Here is a 19770-nt window from a genome sequence, read left to right as displayed (position 1 = left end):
CTGGATTCAGATGAGGCTGTGGCATGTGGGATATCATTTCTGATGCCAGATGGCTCTTGGCTGAAAGCAGAGAGTACCAGAAAGGTGTTTACTTATGTTTTATTGATTATGCAAAGATGTTTGTGTGGATCATAACAAATTAGGGCTAACATTGAGGCAAATGGGAATCCAGAACACTTAATTGTGCTCATGTGAAAACTTACACATACACCAAGAAAAGCAGCTGTCCAAACAAAACAAGGATACATTGCATGGTTTAAAATCAGGAAAGGTGTAAATTAGGGTTGTGTTCTTTCATCATAGCTATACAATTTGTTTGCTGAGTAAATAATTTGAAAAGCTGGACTATATGAAGAAGAATGTGGCATCAGGATTGGAGGAACATTCAACAACCCGCATTATGCAGATGACACAACCTTGCTTGCCGAAAGAGAAAAAGACACATTGAAAGAGAAAAGCACACATTGAAGAAGATCAAAGACTACTGCATTCAATATGGATTCTATCTCAATATGAAGAAAACAAAAATCCTCCCCTCTGAACCAATAGGTGCATTAATAGATGGAGAAAAGATTGGAATTGTTAACAATTTCATTTCACTTGTATCCACAATCAACACTCTTGGTAGCAGCATTCAAGAAATCAAAGGATGTGTTGTATTGGGGAAATCTGCTGTCAAGGGTCTTCCTAAAGTTCTAAACTGTGAAGATGTCAGTTTAAAGACTTAAGCTGCAGTGAGAAGCTAGGAAGCCTGTGTGCTGTTGCTGTGCAGGGAGCACCAGAGGCTTCCTGGGCAGGTGGAAAGAAGGGCTGGCCAAAGTCCTGGGAAGCCTGTGCTAGCTCTCCTGCCTGGTGGGAGTCTCCCCACTGCTCACCCTGGCCGCCCTCACAGAAACACAGACAGAAACAGAAGATCAAGCAGGAAAGGATCCAGCTTTCCCCGAGCTGGACGCACTGTAGTACCCAAGGGGCAGCATCTAAAAAACCCAAACATGTCTCCCTCTGCCACACAAGGTTACATGATTAGCCCATGTCTGAAGCGTGAGCCAGCAGTGTGCAATGGAGCTGGCAGGCGCTGGGACGCTGAGCTGAGGATCACGTGCCAGAGGGGGCTGCCCCTCCCCAGGCCAGACAGGTGCTCAGGGTGGCTATTTCAGGCTGGGATGTGGGGGGGAGGGGGACAGACTTGGAACCAGGATGAGTGTCTGCACACATGTATACACACAAGTTCCCAGAGCTTCCCTCTGCTCTCACTGACCCCAGGCCTGTCTCCTGTACTGAGAAATCACTAGGATTCAGTCCTGAGCAGCTCACGCCCCCATCCCCCGCACTCTCCTTCTGGGGAGAGGCCATGCTGGCCCCACCCATTTCTCAGTGAGATGTTGCAGGAGCCTGGCCTGGAAAGCAGGTGAGGACAGCACACAGCACGTTGTGCTCATGTCCCACCACACCAGACTTCCACCCAGCGCACCCTGCCCTCAGCATGTCACAGTGGCGGTCCCTCCTTTCCTGACCCCTTTCTTCTGCCTTTTCTCAGCTTGTCCAGAAGGCACAATCTTTTCCTGATTCTCTATTGCTGCACCCTCCAGTTCCAGCCTTTCTCTCCTTTCAGCTTGAACTCTGAGCCTCTCTGTTTGTCTTTCTGTGTCTCCTTTGGCTTCCTCAGACCACTACTGTTCTCTCTCTTTCCATCTCTCTCATTTCATGACTTCCTTCCACAAAAATGTACTGACTTTTATAATGGACAATGCTCTGCGGGAGCCACACTGAGTTTGGGTTATAATAATATATACACTAGCAGCATGCCAATTCCAAGAATGTTTACTGTCTAGAAAAGAAAACTGAAATTTAGAAATAAGACTATGAAGCCATATGTGAGATTTGCCCTGTAAATGCTTCAAGGTGCTCCAGCAGTTAGTTGAAAGAAAGGCAAGATGGTTCTGGATAGGGGGTGAGGGAGCCTTCAAAGGGGAACAGCCTTGCTACTGTCCTGGGGGAGAGGCCTGCTGTGGTCCTGCAGAGATGGGGACAGGCCAGGGAGATGGCCGTGACAGTACAACTGGTCAAACTTCCTGAGGAAGTTCAGCTGAGGCAGATCTAGAAGGCTGGTGAATATCAGGTGAGAGAATAAGAAAACACTGGAGAGTGATCAGACCTTTTGGATAGAAGGATGTGCGCAAAGCTTATGATGATCCAGCCAGCATCAGGGGTTTGGAATAGGAATGGTGCACACCTGGGTGTGAGCACAGGCTGGAGGGAAGCCAGAAAATACAGGTGTGCAAGGTGTGGGTTAGCAAGCCATCAAGGCCTGGTGTCAAGACTTTGCTTATCCAGGTGGCTGGTGGCAGGCAGGGGAATTGACGGGGCAGAGCTGAGGACTGCCAAACTGGAATACTCTGATTAGGGGTCTTTCCCTCTGTTTCTTGGTGCCTTTGTTTTTCTCTGATTATTTGGGCTCCTCTTACCAAGCCCATTAAGGGGCCTTTTTCTACTGTCAGCTTCAACCTTGGGCAGACCAGATGCTTATGGTGACAGAAATTATGACAGAAATCAAAGTTTGTTTCTTCCTCACAGCAGAGAGATCCTGACTGCCAGGGCTCCCCAGGCTTTTTCGGGCTTCGTCTCTGAACCCAGCACCTCTGAGCCCATGCCCTCCTTTTCTGCAGTCCTCAGCCTTCAGTTCCCCTGCTTCCTCTACGTAACCTGCCACCCTTGGCCCACAGCCCGTAGGGGCCACCAGGGCTTCTGCTCTGCTTCTCAGCTCTCCCCACCACCCTGCGAGCCCCCAACTCCAGAGTGCAAGGAAGGGTTGGAGGGCCCAGGAGGGGAAATCCGGTGCCTCTCCAAGGACCTGATTATTTCCAAAGACTTGTGCTAATTTTCTGATATGATCCTCACATCTCTGTGAGGCACTAAATCCTCATTACTTTTCCTGACCGATGCATTCTAATTAGATCAACACTTAAAAAAAATTCACAATAGCCACAGGATGGCTTTCCATCTCATTAACTCCTCACTTATTATTTTCATGAAAATTACTGATAAAAATGTGCATCTCCATTTGGCGAGGCCTCACAGCCTCCTCAGCTCCTATCTTGCATCTCTCCCGTCACCGGGGCTGCGCTCCGTCGCCATGGAAACCCACAATAATAGAAACTAATAAATTACAAACGAGATGCTCGTTGAGCAATTATTGTCCTCTTTTATGCAAGTTTCTTGCTAATTTTGATCATAAGGGAAAGTACAATAAGACTCTGAAGGAATGAGTCTATTTCAAGAGAATATTAGCAAGCAGGAGCCTGGGCGGCTGTTTTTAGAGCTGCAATAAAGTGATTTGGTGATTTCAAGCTACAGAAGAGGAAATAAACTTCTTGCTCCACGTTCCAGGCAGAACTCCTCACGCCTTGTCCACTATTAAGTCCACAGAGATAGCACTGGGGGTGGGGGGGTTGATATACTCAAGTGTATCTTGCTTCTTTTTATTCTGACCCTCCACCACCATCACCTCTTTCCAAACTCAAGAACTAGGCGATGTGTGTTTATGGAAAGCAAAATAACAAACCCACCAACTAGTTGTCCTCAAGTCCACTCCTACCCATGGGGACCTGACGGCCGAGTAGAACTGTGCTGCACAGGGTTCTCAGTGGCTGATTTTGTTCAGAAGTGAGTCTCCTGCCCTGATTCCTAAAGCACCTCTGGGTAGGTTTTGACTGCCCACCCTGGGGCTAGAAGCTGAGCAAGTAACTGTTTGCACCACCCAGGGAGCTATAGATGATATCTGTTGGATTTGAGAAGACAGAAGGAAAAAAGGAGGACAGCCTTGCTCAGATTCTCTTCTCACTACCGCTTGTCATTGCTCTCACAAAGTTTACCAGGAGCCCTGCACACACCCAGTTGTCTCATGAGAAGAGGTGAACACAATAGTCTACTGTTACCCTCCTGGGGGGCCCTCCTCTCTGTGTCTCTGTCCTCCATGTGAAGTAACGCCTGGAACTCAGGGGAAAGTGGCAAAGTAGTGACACTATGGCTCATGTAGACCCTGGGCTCAAGGAGAAGAGGCATCTCCCGGAAGAAGCCTTAGTTTATCGGAAAAAGATTGTGCCAAGAAGAAATGAGCACACGCGAGGCTGGAACCCACAGAACCACTTCCGCAGCTCCCACTTCCCAGGATGAAGGTGGCATGTAAATCTTGAAAGGGGGTTACAGATGTGCAGGGGGGAAGCACAACTGGAAGAGGGCCAGGGGAAGTAGACCCAGCAGAGAGGCTGTCTCCATCAGCTCGGTGGGCAAGAGAGAGGGAATGGCCATTTCCCAAAGCCTCCTTCCCAGGAGTACAGAAAACTCAGCAAACCATGGTCATCTTGAGAAGGCCCTGACCCCTCTCCAGGAAAATTTCCCATCCAAACTCATATACCCACTGCTTAGCCTAACTTGGGCCAGAAAGTCACTGTGGGAATTTCAATAATCTCTTTGGATATTGTTCCTCTCAGATCTGGCCATCTTCTAGGGACCACTGATACCCTAGCATAGTAGAGTCTGGACCAAGCAGGGACTGTGCCTCCTAATTGAACAGGAGATGACTAGCGGAGGGAATGTGCAGTCAAAAGGCTCAGAGGCTAGTCCCTGTTCTGAGGTCATCAGGGGACCTCTAGACGTCCCTGACCACCTGGCCTAGAAGCCTGGCCTAGGAGATAGGGCCCAGCCCTGTGTGTTACCTGTGAGTGCAGGTTTATGGAGGGCTGGTTGGGGGAGTAGGGGCCCCCGAGGTCATTCCTGAGCAGGTTATCGCTGTGCATCTTGGTTTTGAGGCAGGTGATGTAACGGTTACAAAAGTCCTTGCAGAGTTCATTGACTTTCTCCAGCTCCAGCAGGTGGATTCTCAGCACCTGGATTGCCTTCACCATCTGGGGAGAGGAGGAGAGGTGAGCCCAAGTGGTCATGTCACACCCCCCTGAAGCCCCCAGTCACCACAGGACAGAGGAGGAGGCCCCTGCCCTGGCCTCCCTGGACCTGTACCACCCTTCTTCCATCTTTGGTTTGTGCTCCCTCACCATCATCCTTTGCATTCCCATGTGGCTCCCTGTCACTGCTCATTTGCTCTATGCCTGCTCATAGGGCAGCTGTTACTGAGGCGGGTGAGGTGCTCTGAACACTGCACTGGCCTTAGCCACAGATGGCCGGGCCTCCAGCCCAAGGCCTGCCATCCATTATATGTGTGACCTTGGGCAGGCTGCTTTGATTTTCTGCACCTTAGCATCTGACAAATGGGGATAATCATACCTTCCCTAACAACGTTACAGGTTTGCAGAGAAGATCGTATGAGGCAAAGTGTACAGTAGCACGTGGTGAGGTGTGAAGTACTGAGCTGGCAGAAGGCAACTTGAGATCAGAGTTTCTTGTAAGTGCCTCAAGAGGTCAGGGACTGCCTATTCCGAAATGCAAGTTCTAAGTGCGTCATGTGACACAAGCTACCTTGTGGATGCTCTATCAATACTTGTTGACTGACTGGATAATCCTGCATGACTTAGCTCAGAGCCGGGAGACTTAACTGTCTCCTGTGGCCTTTTCTGTACCCTCTGAATTGTTGTCACCTCTTCAAAAGGACACTCCTAATGCTTTTATGTCAAGATGTTAGTCTCAATGGAAGCTTTTCTCTTTCCTATTATAAAAAGAAAACAAGAGAAGGTATGGAAAATAGAAGATAAGGAAAAGCTGACCTTGATCTCATTATCCTGGAAAAAAGATTTCAGAGCCAGAGAGGCTCTATTCCACGTGCATGCATTTTAACATTATCTCAATTACTCTTTTTTTATTTGAGTGAAAGCTTACACATTGTACTGGTTTTCCATTTGTTCATAGACACGTCTGAAAAATTACAGTGTGTTTCAATCACCTTATGCATATAATTCTGTTTCCTGGGTTCCTCCCACCTTAGTTTATCAGATTGTTTTCTTGAGTTTAGAATGTGTACTTCCAGAAGGCAGAAATGATGTCTAATGTGCCCACCAGTGCAGCTCCGCCAGTATCAACAGAGGGCTTGGCACATGGGACATTTGGTCTTTGTTGTGTGATATCATGTAAATATTTTAAATTGTTCAATGTGTGCAACAACTTAGCCAGTATACTGTTGTGAGAATTTAGATGAAAACTCTAATTATTTAATTAAAAAATATGTTATAGTAACTATTTTTCATGTTTATAGATTTTCGTCATGTTTCTGCACTATTTCTCTAGGATGAATCCTGAGAAATGAGGGACAAAGCTATGAACATTCTTCTGGTTCATATAAAAAATAGGGTAAAATTGCTCTTCAAAAAGGGGTTGTTCATGAATAGAAATAACTCTATTATTATTATTATTCCCTGACCCTGTGACCACAAGAACCAGGTAGCCCCTGGTCACCACTGCTGACCACTCCAAAGGGCTCACAGGAGAAGGCCTCAGAGAGGTTGAATGGAAATGGTAAACCCCAAAAGTATCCACACTTGCTGGTCTCAAAGAGACTGGTGGAATTCCCAAGACTATGGGAGACCCTCAGCGAGATGGAATGACACAGTGGCTGGAGCAACAGGAACGTGTCAGGGCTGATAAGGATGACGCAAGATAGGGCAGGGCTCGGGTCCAGCTGTTCACAGGGTTGCTATGAGTCTTTTGCTATGGCTGACTTGACAGCATCTAAGAACAGCTTGGTCTTTTATGGAGCACTGGTAAGGAGCATTTAGTGGTAAGGAATTGAACTGCCAACCCAAATGGTGGGGCTCAAATCCAGCAGCTACTCTGTGGGAGAAAAATGGGCAATCCCTTCCCATGTAATTTGCTGCCTCTTCTGTTCTTTGGACATTGAACAAAACTCACGCCCATCGCTCAACTTTTAGCCAAACAAAAGATAGGTCTATAAGGTGAACAAAAACACCAGGAAGGCACTAACTTCCTAGAATAATCACAACAAAAGTAAGACCAAAAGGACAACATCTGCCCAGGGACAGAGCTCAGAGTCAAGAAGGGAAGAGGCAGAAGGGTTGCTGGAAATGACAGTCATGAGGATGGAGCAGAAGACCAGTTCCACTTTGAGTACTGTCATTAAGGTCACGTAACAAAATACATGTGAATGGTTGAATGGAAAACCAATTTACTTTGTAAACTTTTACTAAATAAAAATTTTTGAAGGGCTAAAGAAGAAAGAGTTGCTCAGATGAAACTAGAGCAACTGGACATTTTGGATATAAGCCAAAAAAGGAAGCTTAATCTAAACCTCATTCCTTCGGGAAAAAGTAACTCAAAATGGATAAAGGGACTAAATATGAGTGTAAAGACCTAAATGTAAAGCTTGCAACTATGATTTTTTTTTCAAACTAGAAGAAAATCTTCAGAACCTAAGTGTGAACAAAGAGGTGTTAAACTTGGAACCAAAAGTACAGTGTATACAAGGAAGACTTGGTGAATGGGACCCCATCAAAATGAAGAAGCATATGCTCTGACAGGAGCCCTGTGAAGGGGACGAAAGGCAAACTACAGACTGCGGAGTGTTTGTACACCACATACTGGACAAAGAATTTATGTCTAGAATATAAGGGTTCTCAAAAAAATAAAAAGCAAAATGGCAATCCAATTAGAACCCAGGAAAAAGACACGATCAGATAGTCCACATGGCAAACAAGCTCATGAAAAGATGTTCAATGTGATTGTTGTTGTTGTTGAGTACCATCGACTCAGAACTGACCCACAGCTGACCCTCCAGTGGGTTTTCAAAGGCTATTATTCTCATAGAAGGATACTGCCTATCCTTGTGTGGAGCAGCTGGTGGATTTACAGCACAAGCCAAGAAACATTTACAGTTTCTTACCACCATGCAGCCAGAGCTCCCTTTAACTATTCAGGAAATGCCAATAAAACCACAATGGGATATCACTACATAGCTATCAGAATTGCTAAAATAAAAAAAATACGATAATGCAAAATGCCAATAAGGAAATGGAACCTGGGTAACTTAAACATTACTAGTGGGAATGAATATACAATGGTAGAGGCACTCAGGAAGATAGCATAACAGTTTCTCGCAAAATTAAACATATGCTCACTATTCAACCTAGCAGTGGTGTCCTTGGGCATTAATTCCATAGCAATGAAAATGTATGTTCACACAAAAACTTGTGCATGAAGTATTCAGAGAAGTTTTATTAGTAATAGCCTCAGACTGGAAATGATCTAGACACAACTCAGTGGCTGGGTGGGTAAACATACTGTGGCACATCCATTCTAAGGAATATTACTTGGCAATACAAAAGAGTGAGCTAATGATCCATGCAATCACTTGGATGGGTCTCAAGGGAATTGAGGCGAGGGAAAGAGAGAGAGGAGGGTGAGAGAGAGCAAGAGAAAGACAGAGGAAAGTCAACCTAAAAGGACTGACACACTGTTTTACTGCATTCTTGAAATGACAACATTATAAAGATGAGGAGTAGACTAGTGGTTTTTGAGGCGTTAGGGAGAGGAGGAGGGAAGCAGAACTGTTCTGCATTTTAAATCAACAAATAGGATAAAATTGCACAGAAATACACACACACACACAAATGTAAAACTGGGGGAGCCTGAATAAAGGAGATAGGTTATATAATCGCAAATTTCCTAGCTGAGCGTGTACTATCTGCAATATGTCACCATGTTGCAAGAGAACGGGGGTGAGCACTGGGTAAAGGGATGGAATCCTAGTAGCACAGTAATTAAAGTTGTTGGCAGCTAACTGCAAGGTTGATAGCTCAACACACTCAGCTGCTCCACAGGAGAAAAATGTGGCAGCTTGCTTCTGTTAAGATTTCACACCTTGGAAACTTAGATGACAGGGCTCCTCAGTACTGCACGGTGGCTAGGAGTTGGAGTCAACTCAACTGTAGTCGATTTGGATAAAGAGAATCAGGATATTTTCCTATTCTTGCATTGTCATGTGAATGTATAATTCTATAACAAGTTTTAAGAAGGGATTGCTGTTTGATATCCACTTAACACTGACACAAATCATACATGGTGGTGGTTGCTGCTGGTAAGTGACATCTAGTTGAGCACGACTCATAGCGAGCCTAAGAAGAAGAGATCTGAATCTGCCTGATCTGTGCCTTCCTCATCATCTCTGATACTCTTGAGCCCATTCCTGCAGTCACTGTGTCAATCCACCAGGTTGGGGGTTTTCCTCTCATTCACCATCATGGCTCACCAGCTTTTGAGGTATAGGTTAGTGTTCAAACAGTATAAAAAGAGGTGGAAATGAGAAATAGAATTTCTCCTAGGGAATTTTGTCTATGAGGTGTGAGTTGAGCTGTTTGGCTGAAGGTCTGTGCCATATTCCTCTCTGAGAGGCACTAAAATTTCAGTGGGTGGACCAATGGTCCCAGGGCTATGTTCTAGTTTGTTTGATAGGCAGGGATGGTATCAAATTAATTAGGAGCTCTTGCATTGTTGAAGTAAATCAAGTGTCACTCAGTGTGTTTCAGAAGACAAAACCTAGTAACTCTGAGTCTTCACTCAGGGTGGTGTCACAGAGGCCTTCCGAGGACATGCCACCTCCCCGGGGCTGGGACTGACAGGGACTGGGCTGTTCCAGGCAAAGAGGTCCTCCTGGCAGCCCTGACATAGGTTATTTGGACTGAAACATGTAATTAGATATTTAATGAACATTTTCTCTTTGCTTAAGCTTTTTCCTTGACTTCTTTTTCTTCTTGTGTACTGTCCAATCGGACCTGACTGGCACAGGAGGAGATTGCTCCTCCTTCTCCAGTGGAGCATCTGGTGGATTTGAACCACATGCCTTTGAGATCCCCTTGACTTTTGCTGGAGGGATCCTGGCTTTGTCTGAGCAATCAGCATCATCAAAAAGATACTCCAGGAACAGTTGTCAATAGACTTAGAACAATACACAAACAGTCCTTCTTTTTACCCTTTCCCAGGTGTCACATGAAGCTCACTACATAGCTTATCTCATTTGCTCCACATACAATCACCCATGAAGGTACTGTTATTGTCTGTGCTTCATAAGTGGAGAAAATGAAGTCCAGAGATAGTCAGTTTGGCTTGCTTAACATCACAAGGCTCGGAGAGGGCAAATCGGCTCTGGTGGTGGAGTCTGCAGGGAGTTAGTTGCACTGAGAACCCAAATGCTGTGCCTTGCTGTCCGTTCAAATCCACCAGCAGCCCCACTGAAAAACATAGGCAGTCTTTTGCTGCGTGATTTACAGCCTCAGAAACCCATCGGAAGGTCGGCTACAAGTCGGTTCTGACTTGGCGACAACGGGTTGAGCTGAGTTCATTGCACAATTAGAATATGAAGCCAGGTTGCCTCATCCTTAAATTTTTGTTGCTTCATCCTCAATTCAGAATCTCAGGATTTATGCAGATGGAGAAAATGGCAGTTTAAAGGGTAGATGGGCTTTCCTTTTTTTGGAAAATGGCTCAGTGACAGAAAAGTATGAGCCTCCTGGAAAACCAAATCGCTTTTGAAACATTATACAGTTCTTCCACATGAGTTTTGAAACTATTAATGGTGTCACCCTCAGCTGCTGTTCCATCTCTCTCACTCCCACCTGGCGTCCAGGAATCAGAAGCCCTCATTAGCAGGAGTGCCTGTGAGGTGGGGGTGGGGGGAGGGAGGGACTCCTGCCTAAAATCCAGTACTGGGAGGAGGAGTCCTTCAATATAATTTTGTTTCCAGGAGAGAAGACCCAAACTCCTCAAGGCACGCTGCACCTTCTCTTCCCGAGGCTCCCAAGTCAGAACCTTGCTCCACAGGTCTGCCTTCTGCAGAGGACAAAGCTCTTCCTTATAGTCAATCTCCCCTGCCTCAAAGGAAGCACTTAATGGAATTCAAGCAGCCTCTGTAGGCACCAAGAACCTCTATGCCATTGCGGCTGAGTTGGAACCAACTCATAGCTGATCCCCCAGCAGGCTTTCAGAGGCTGTAAATCACACATCGGGGAGAAGACTGCCCACCTTCCTCCTGCAGAGCAGCAGATGGATGGGAGCCACCACACAAGTGGGGATCCTTTCGTGAGCGTAGCAGCTCTCTACTGCATCTATGCACCAGAGTTCTCCTAGAGACCTTGAGTATTTCTAAATTAAAATGTCTTCAATCCATAGTCCTTAGAATCAGTTTAGTAAATTAATAAATATTGAGTCTAATTCTGTGCCAAACAATGGATTAGATATGACCTGGATGAATTATCCAATCAACTTTCTCTTCTACAGAAATAATTACAAACAGCTCCTGGTGTTTAAACACCCTTCCTTTCTCTCCTTTCTTCAGTTCTCTTTCATCTTCTCTTCCTTCTTTCCTCTGAGCCTACTTTTAGGAAGCTATTTTTCATTTATTGCCAATATTTTATTTTTAAACTTTTTCTTGAAAGTCCACACGTGTACACACACACACACACACACACACACACACACACACACACACGAAGAAAGACATAGAGAGAGAGAGACAGAGATGCACATATGTAACAAAATTTAATTTAAAAAATCATGTATTATAAAAATTATCAGAAAACACAGAAAAGTAAAACACTATAACAAATTAAAACTACCCAAAATAGCTTTGCACACATGAGTGTGTTCACATGCATACTGTGTTCAGAGCGGGCTGGCCCACAGGAGGCAACACCTGGTGACGGTGGCCATCTTTCCTTTGTTCTCCCTGATAGCTTTGGTTTTTCTCTTTGAAAAGCAGAGTGGCCACAAGTGGACTTACCCTTTGGTATTTATTAGCACAGTCAAAGAATTACTTTTTTATGGGCTAATAGAATCAGTTTAAAGATTTAAGAAGGTGGAGTAAATCGTAATGGTATTATTCTGGGGCAATGAATATGGAGAACCTATTCAATATTTGAGAATCACACAGGGAAGCCGTCGTGAGGAGCCTAGGACTTGAGTCCAGGCCTCCTGCTTACTAGCTGGGTATCTCTGAAAAGATCCATGTCTTCTGTGAGCCCCAGCTTCCTCATTTTCAAAGGAAGGATAAAAATCACCCCTGAGACTGAAAAATTCGGTGCAGGTGACAGTAATATGTGGAGATAGAAATCACAGAGAACAGAAAGCATCTTTTTTTTTTAACCTCTTAGATAATTTCCAATATCCTGTTGACTTTTCCAGAACTATTCCATATTCAGTAGTAGAAAACAATCATTCATAGTTTGCCCCACAAGTATTTGTGTTTAGTAAATCGTCCTGACTCTGTGTCTAGAATTTTGGGGTTTTGCCTTTAAATCAAAATATAGCTGACTTATGAAGTTGATTTCCTAAACTGTCAAGGTCAAGAAAAAAATGATTCTAAATCTTCTAAGGCAACAGCACTTTCACTTAATTCAACACCATCAGCAAATTCAATGAATGTGCTCTTAATTCCTTTGGACCGTGTTCCCTCAATCTTTCAGCTGTTCCTCCTGATTTCCTTTTCAAAATACAGATCTTGCCTTCTAAGAAGTGCTTTCCACAAAGTCCTCTTCCTTTAATGTGCCACCACATGGAAGTCCGAGCCAGGCAAGGGCCCTGAACCAAGGTATACACCTTGGTTTTCCGAGTTGTTCTCACGAGGGGGTGTGGTATGAGTCTGAGGGCCTGAGTCAGTTTTCTGCCTAGACATTTTGAACCAATGGGTGAACTCTCTCTAAAATTTAAGGTGATAATAATACCTACATTTTAGAGTTATAAAAATGGAATAAGATAATGTATGTAAATGTTCAGGATATATGATAGCAATTCAATAAATGTCTTCCTGCCAACATGCCCTTCTCTCCATTTCCAAATTTCTTTTAAAAAAATTTCCTCCTCTTTAGGATCTTCCTTGCCTCTGAGAACATTTACATATTTAACAGTTTATAGTGTCACTCACTCACTCACTGCCACCCAGTCAGAGCCAACTCATAACTGACCCTCCAGTGGATTTTCAGAGGTTTTTAATCATATGGGAAGAGATTGTGCATGTTTTTTGTCCCAGCCACTATCTCATCTGAGTCTCCGAACCACAGGGACATAGTCTGGATTATTCTCCAAAAGTTGAAAAAACTGAAACTCAGGGATTAGGAAAGCTGATCAATTCCAAGAAGCAGCCAGGAGCGGCCCTTGTCAGGAGGACGGAGTCCTTTCGTCTTCTCCTCACTCTTCTGTAAGATGGGAAGCTGGGACTGTTCTCCCTCGCTTACAGATGAAGAAAGTGTAAGTGTTTATAAACACATTCCTTAAAGGGCTTGGGTATTTCCTGTGGGTCTTTAGGGCAGCCAAAGCTAAAATCTAATCAGGAATTTTTCCAATCTACACCAGTTCACCCTGACCCATTGGAGGTGTGGGGGTCACTAGAACACAGAATGGGCCACGGGAGGAAGGTGAGCACCAGGAGCTAGGGAACTGACAGATGATTTTGGGAAAGGATGAAAAATTCCCTCCTCTGTGAAATGAGCAAAGAGGGGTAACTGTGGTTCAGTAGGAGACTTCTTGCCTTCCATGTGGTAGACATCAATGTATCTCGTGTCCTTCTGTCTGTCAGTGGAGATGTGGGTGTTGCTATGATGTGGAACAGGTTTCAATGGTGATCCCAGACTAAAGTAGACTAGGAAGAAAGGCCTGGCAATCTATCGTTCAGAAATAGAAGGGCAAGACAACAACCTGATCCAGTTGTGCACGGGTCATTATGAACTGGAGGTCAACTTGACAGTAGCTAAGAACAACAAAGTGGGGATTAGAAGAACATACAGGGCAATGTGAGGGTTAACCAGCAAAGAGTGCTCAAGCACAATGGGCCTTAGAGGGTGAGTCTTGGCTCTTCCACAGAGGGAGCCCTTAAGCAACTGACAGTATCTCTGGGCATTAATTTCCTCATTTGTAAAATAGAGCTTATAAAAATGACTCTCTCACAATTGCACTGAGGAGTAAATGAGATATAGATGGAACAGGATTAAGTAGGAGACCTGGCACTCAGAAAGGTCTAAGCCAATATTAGCTGTAGGGCACTGTAACTGTTGAGAGTGTGGATGCTGGCATGTGATTCCTGCATTTGAGCCTTGTCTTTGCACACAGGAGCTGTGTGGTCTTGTGCTACTCTTTCACCTCTCTTGCCTCAATTTCATCATCTTAAAATAGGGACAACAAGAATATATATCTTATGGTTTTGCAGAGAGGATTAAATAAAACAGCACATGTAAAGTGTTTATAAAGATATCTAGCACCTAGTAACTGACCCATAAATGTGAATTATTTTTTCACTTAGATTGTTCTTACTTCCTCTCCCTGTACTGTGTTTTAGGATTCCAACCTCTGTCTAGACAGGGAGAGTCCGGACAAAAAGGGCAGAAGCTAGCCACTCTCTGAATGGGGTTGGCCCGTAGACTCAGAGCTAGGAGCAGGCTCTGTCACATGTCCTCATCAGCAGCCCTTGGGATCTGGGCCTGCCTCCTCAGAGCTCTAGCTGGGCAGCATGGGCCACAGGACCTGGCGTCCTCCAGGACCAGAGGGGCCCTGGAGGACCCCATTTTGGAGCTGGTTCTCTGGTCAGGCATCCATAATCGATCCCTGGAGCCACACGAGAGTCTCATTAAAACGTGTCCCATAAATGTTAAAAAATTTACACATAAAGAAATTCCATGCATGAAACTGAAACCGTACGTTTTATGGCCTCAGTTTGAAATCTTGCATAATATATAAAACCTTGGCCCTGCACTGGGGGCCTATAAATCAGATTTTATAAAACAAAAAGCTCTTACTTTTCAAAGGGGTTTGGGCAACTTGCAAATTTTACAAACTTTACCAACCACCAGTCAGAGGCTGCTGGGCCCATTGAGGGCCTCACAGGGCTCATGACCACAGGCTGGGGGCTGTGGGACGTGAGCTTTGGCTGGGCTGTGGGACGTGAGCACACGCTGGCCTCTGGGACGTGAGCACAGTTTGGACTATGGGACATGAGCTCAGGCTGGGCTGTGGGACATGAGTGCACGCTGGCCTGTGGGACGTGAGCGCAGGCTGGGCTGTGGGACGTGAGCGCAGGCTGGCCTGGAGGGCATGGGACTGATGTGAGCTCAGGCTGGGTTGGGGGGCGTGGGACAGGGTAAGGTATAAAGAGTGGAGATGACCTTTTCAGAGGAGGTAGGGTGGGAGGTGTCCTGCTTGGTCCTTGAGAAGCTACTTCAAGGCACAAGAGGGAAGAAGAGTGAGCGTGCATGTGCTGGGTAGGATAACTGGGAATGTCATTTTAAAGGACAGCTTTGTTTGCTTCAGGAAGATGAGAGGTGGTGTGAAGTCAGTCGACCTGGGTTCTGGTCCTGACAACCCCCTTCTTCCTTTCTGCGTGGCAGTGACCCCTGTGTAAAAGGAGGGCAGGATATTTCTCTTAAAAACATTTGCCAGTGAGTCAGCTCTGCCTCGTGGTGACTCGACAGGCATTGGGAGAGCACTCTGCTCCACAGGATTTTCAGTGGCTGCCTTTTGGGAAGCAACCTGCAGGGCCTCCTCAGGTGTGCCAGGGTGGACTTGAACCGCCAACCTTTCCATTGGCGGCCAAATGTGTTAACTGTTTGCACCAACACCAGGGATTCCTGTTTCTCTCCAAGTCCCACCTCCGAACCTTCTGAGAGGAGCCTTAGTGGCACAGTGGGTAAGTGCTCAGACACTGACTGAGAGGTCAGTGGTTGGAGCCTCCCAGTGACTCTACATGAGGAAAGCCCCGCTGATCTGCTTGCTTAGAGATTACCTCCTAGAAAGCCTCCCGAGGCTCAGCAGGAAGCATTGTCCATGGTCAGAAAACACCCTTCTCTGAGGGCCTCTTCTCTGGTGGGCCAATAGGAGCAGCTGGATATCCAGGGGAGAGACATTTCCTCAGAAACGTCTACGCCCCAGAATCTTTGGGGTGCCCGTGGGAGAACTTAGCACTCCTACGGGACTGTCTAAAAGCAGGAACACGGGAGAGCATGACGTAGCAATTTGCTGTGGGGAGAGAAAGGCAATGAGCAGGGGTGGGGAAGATCAGTTTCTCAATGATGAACCTGGTATAGCTGGAGATCGTGGGGATTATTGGCTTGGGAGCAAGCAGGCCCAGAGGGAGGCCCTGGGGTCTGGAGATGGGACGAGAGTTTTGGGCGACTCGAGTGCCCTCCTCACCGTCCCATCTATGAAAGTCAATATTCAAGGGCAAAGGCAAGCTGCCCTGACACACGCATATATAAAACATAAATCTCTCAATTATCTCAGCTCATTTGCTTGAGGTCTCTCATTTTATGTCCCTGCTCGGCTGCGCAGTATATCTGTCCGGATAAAGAGTTACAGTCCGTTGGGCTACGTGTGCAGGGTTGTAAAAAATACAGATGCCAAATTAACTGACTGTGGCACTCGGCAGCTGATTGAGCTGATAATGACGCGATCTGACCTTTTTCTAATTTCTAATTATGTGCATCTCGGCTGAGCTGGCGACATGATTCTTGTTCTAATGATGGCTCTTGTGGTTGGTCTCTTCATTTCACCTCCCTTCACAGGACCAGGAATGGGGGTTGGCAAAGGGTGCTGCTGGACTCCCCGGAAAAGTGTCCATATTCATCACATCCAGACTCTCACATGAGCCAGACGGTGAAGGCAGAAAGCTTAGTGATGCTATCTGGCCTTCCAGATGCTGGGAATTAGTTAAGGCTATTTCCACCAGCCATGTCATGTACTGTTTTTTACATTCACATGAGATTTTCAGATGAGGAAACTGAACCCCGAAGGGCTTATGCCATCAAAGTCACATAGGGAGTGAATGTAGAGATCTTTTGTCTCTACATTTAATTGGTTGATCAATCAATGAGTTACTGACTCCATGGCTCAGCCCAAATCAGCTCAGTAGATAGGATGCACACAAGAGGATGGGATGTCCATTCTACCAGCTACCACTCCCACCCAGCTCAGCCCCTGAAGTAGAAGAGCAGGAATATCAGAAGTCTGCACCTTTGGGCACCTAGATGATCTCCACGTCCCCAGGCAAGCTTGGCACATAAGATAACCAAGCTGTGTGGACTGACAGAGGAAATCAGATTCTTTGAGGCAAAGAGAACCTTAGGAGCTCTAGTGGTCAGCATGGAGCTGGTCTCATGTGGGCATTTTCCAGGAGCTCCGGTGGCCTACTGGCAAGAAGTTGCACTGCAGTTCCGAAGGTACCTGGTTTGAGGCCACTCGCTGCTCCGTGGGAGAAGGATGGGCAATCTCCTCTTGTGCAACAAACTACCTCTGAAAACCCGCTGGGGGTCAGCTATGGGCAGTTCCGACTCTACGGTACACAACCACAACACTGTAATAGGTCCTTCACAGTTTACCTGGCAGGTGGTGGAAGGTGAAGGAAAAGACTGTGTTCCCAGGGTCCTTCCTCTTTTGACAAGTCCTAGATGGCACAAATAGTTAAGCTCTGGACTATTAACCAAAGGTTGGTGGTTCAAACCTACCCACTGGCACCTCAGAGGTAAGGCCTGACGCTTTCAAAGGCTCACAGCCTTGACAACCCTGTAGTGTGGTTCTCCTCTGCATACGCTGGTTTGCCTTGAGTCAGAACCGATGTGACCAACAGCAACAATACACTGCCCTTAGAGGTTTCAATTCTTTCTCCCTATACAGTCTTATTTAAGGCATTTCCAAATTAGTCCAGGCTTCAGTTTCTTATAAGAGAGGAACGGGCCATGGGCATGGATTCTGCCCCCCTGCTTTACACCTGGATTCTTTTTTTTTTTTTTACACCTGGATTCTATCATTCAAATTGCCCCCAAAGCAGGGCAAAGGCAGACTTGTGGGTAAGCTTTCCCCTGGGATGGGGTAGGGGAGCAGCCAAGGCTTGAGGGACAGTGGCCTGGCTCCCTGGGAAGTGAGGCTGCCCAGGGCTTGGAGGGAAGTAGGAAGGAAGAGGGAGAGGTGAGGGAGGAGCAGAGGGATGGGCTCTCAGCTGCTCTGCCACTGCTTATCCTCTGGTCAAGTCTGGCTCTCACCCCGGATGCCAGGTCCACTAACACGTCACCAATTTCCAGATCATCCAGGCACTTTCAGTAGCTCTTCCGCGTTCCATAACGCACCACATTCAACTCTGAGAGACACAGCGCGGTAGATAATCACAACCAAGATTAATATCCAAATCACTTTCATCTGCTTGACAGGTGTGCTCTGTGAGTGTGTGTGTACTTTCTCATCTCTCCTTGCTGGAAACACGTTTGTTTTTCTAATTATATTTTCCTTTGGGAGGCAGGTATGGACTAAACTCTAGAGGTAAGGGGTCAACACCATAATCAGTGTGTTTGTGATTGTGGGAATTTTTGCCATTTCTGAATTCACTGTGCATAATTTGAATAATATGCCACAGAAAAGTAAGAATGTGGTTTCGATTCCAGGGCAGCTTTTTACAGTTTGAGGACCTTTTTGTTTTAAGGTAGAAGTAAAGATAGTTCATTAAAAAAGACACATTTCAGATAGAGAGAAAGAGAAAGAGAGAGAGAGACTGTGATGGGTGAGTCTCCAGAACTGGAGAAAAACAGCAGGCCTTTGTCACTCTTCCTCAGTAGATATTCCAGAGGTAAGAGTTCAGCTGTCATCTGTTCAGTGGGAACCAAGTCTAACTGGTCATGGAAATGGACCTGGAAATGTTAAGAAATGCAGATTCACAGGCCCCACCTCATTTGGTTCTTTCAATCAATTGCTATGCATCTGAGAGATGGACAATGAATAAGGATGACAGAAAAATTGATGCCTTTGGGCTGCGGTGTTGCAGAAGAGCCCTGAATATCCCATGGATAGCCAAAAGAACAGACAGATGTATCCTGGAGAAGAAGGTACAGTCGGGTTGTTCCTTGGAGGCAAGGATGGTGAAGTTTCATCTTATCTACTTTGGTATGTAGCAATTCCTTGGAGAAGGACATCTTGCTTGGAAAGGTGGAAGGACAGTGAAGGAGAGGAAGACCTTCATCTAGGTAGACTGATTACGGAGTCTACAGCAATGAGCTCAAGTGTGTAAGAGATTGTGAAGATGGCACAGGATAGGGCAGGGCTCAGGTCGGTTGTTCAAAAGGTTGTACTCACCTGATGAACAACAACAGTTTCTATATCAGGGAGCTCTGGTGGCCTAGGGGGTAAGGAGTTGCACTGCCAACATCAAGGCATATGGTTTTAATAGACCAGCTGCTCGCGGGAGGAAGATGGGCAATCTCCTCCCCCTATGGCTTACAGCCTCTGAAAACCCACTAGAGAATAAGCTACAAGTTGGTTTCGACTCCAGGGCAATGAGCTGAACTTTTAAAGTCAGAGTGGTGGATCCACATGTACTTTTTAAATCTGAAGTGATGGTCTGGATGCCAAACTAGGCTTAGGACCCTGATTCCGCCATGACCCCCTAAATCAACAGGACCTGCCTAGTTGTCTTCTGCAGATGGCTGCATCTCCAGGTCTTACTCTGGTGGTGAGTTGGAATATGCTACCCTGCATGTCACCCTGCAGCAGGCCAGACTTTAACTCCTGTCCTGGCAACCAAAGGCAGGCAACTGCCTGATGTGTCAGAAAACCAGCCCAAGCCACAGCCGCCCCAGACATTCTGGCTGGTAGTGCCCTACTCTTCTCTAAGGAGCCATGGTGGCACAGGAGTGCTGCCAACCAAGAGGCTGGCATTTTGAACTCACTGGACCTTCCATGGGAGAAAGAAGGCAGCAGTTGGCTTCCACAGATTCCAGCCTCGGCACCTCTAGGGGGAGTTCTACCCCACCTGAAGGGCTGCTGTGACTTGGAACCAACTTGCTGGCAACA

At 46.1% G+C, this 19770-nt stretch overlaps 1 protein-coding gene across 2 annotated transcripts in view; it reads right to left on the bottom strand.

Annotated features, from left to right (window-relative positions):
- PKNOX2 (PBX/knotted 1 homeobox 2) overlaps window positions 1-19770 on the bottom strand; it is a 144783-nt gene that overhangs the window by 37914 nt on the left and 87099 nt on the right. For both annotated transcript variants that reach the window (XM_006892808.1, XM_006892809.1), the window contains one exon: window positions 4716-4904. In XM_006892808.1, the coding sequence (XP_006892870.1) occupies window positions 4716-4904 (189 nt within the window). The remainder of the gene's footprint in view (window positions 1-4715; window positions 4905-19770) is intronic.

This window comes from Elephantulus edwardii, unplaced genomic scaffold (genome assembly GCF_000299155.1).
Source record: "Elephantulus edwardii isolate Elephantulus edwardi_28Jun2011 unplaced genomic scaffold, EleEdw1.0 scaffold00120, whole genome shotgun sequence".
Lineage (NCBI taxonomy): Eukaryota > Metazoa > Chordata > Mammalia > Macroscelidea > Macroscelididae > Elephantulus > Elephantulus edwardii.
Note: the sequence above shows the minus strand (reverse complement) of the source record. Positions and strands in the feature narration are given on the sequence as shown.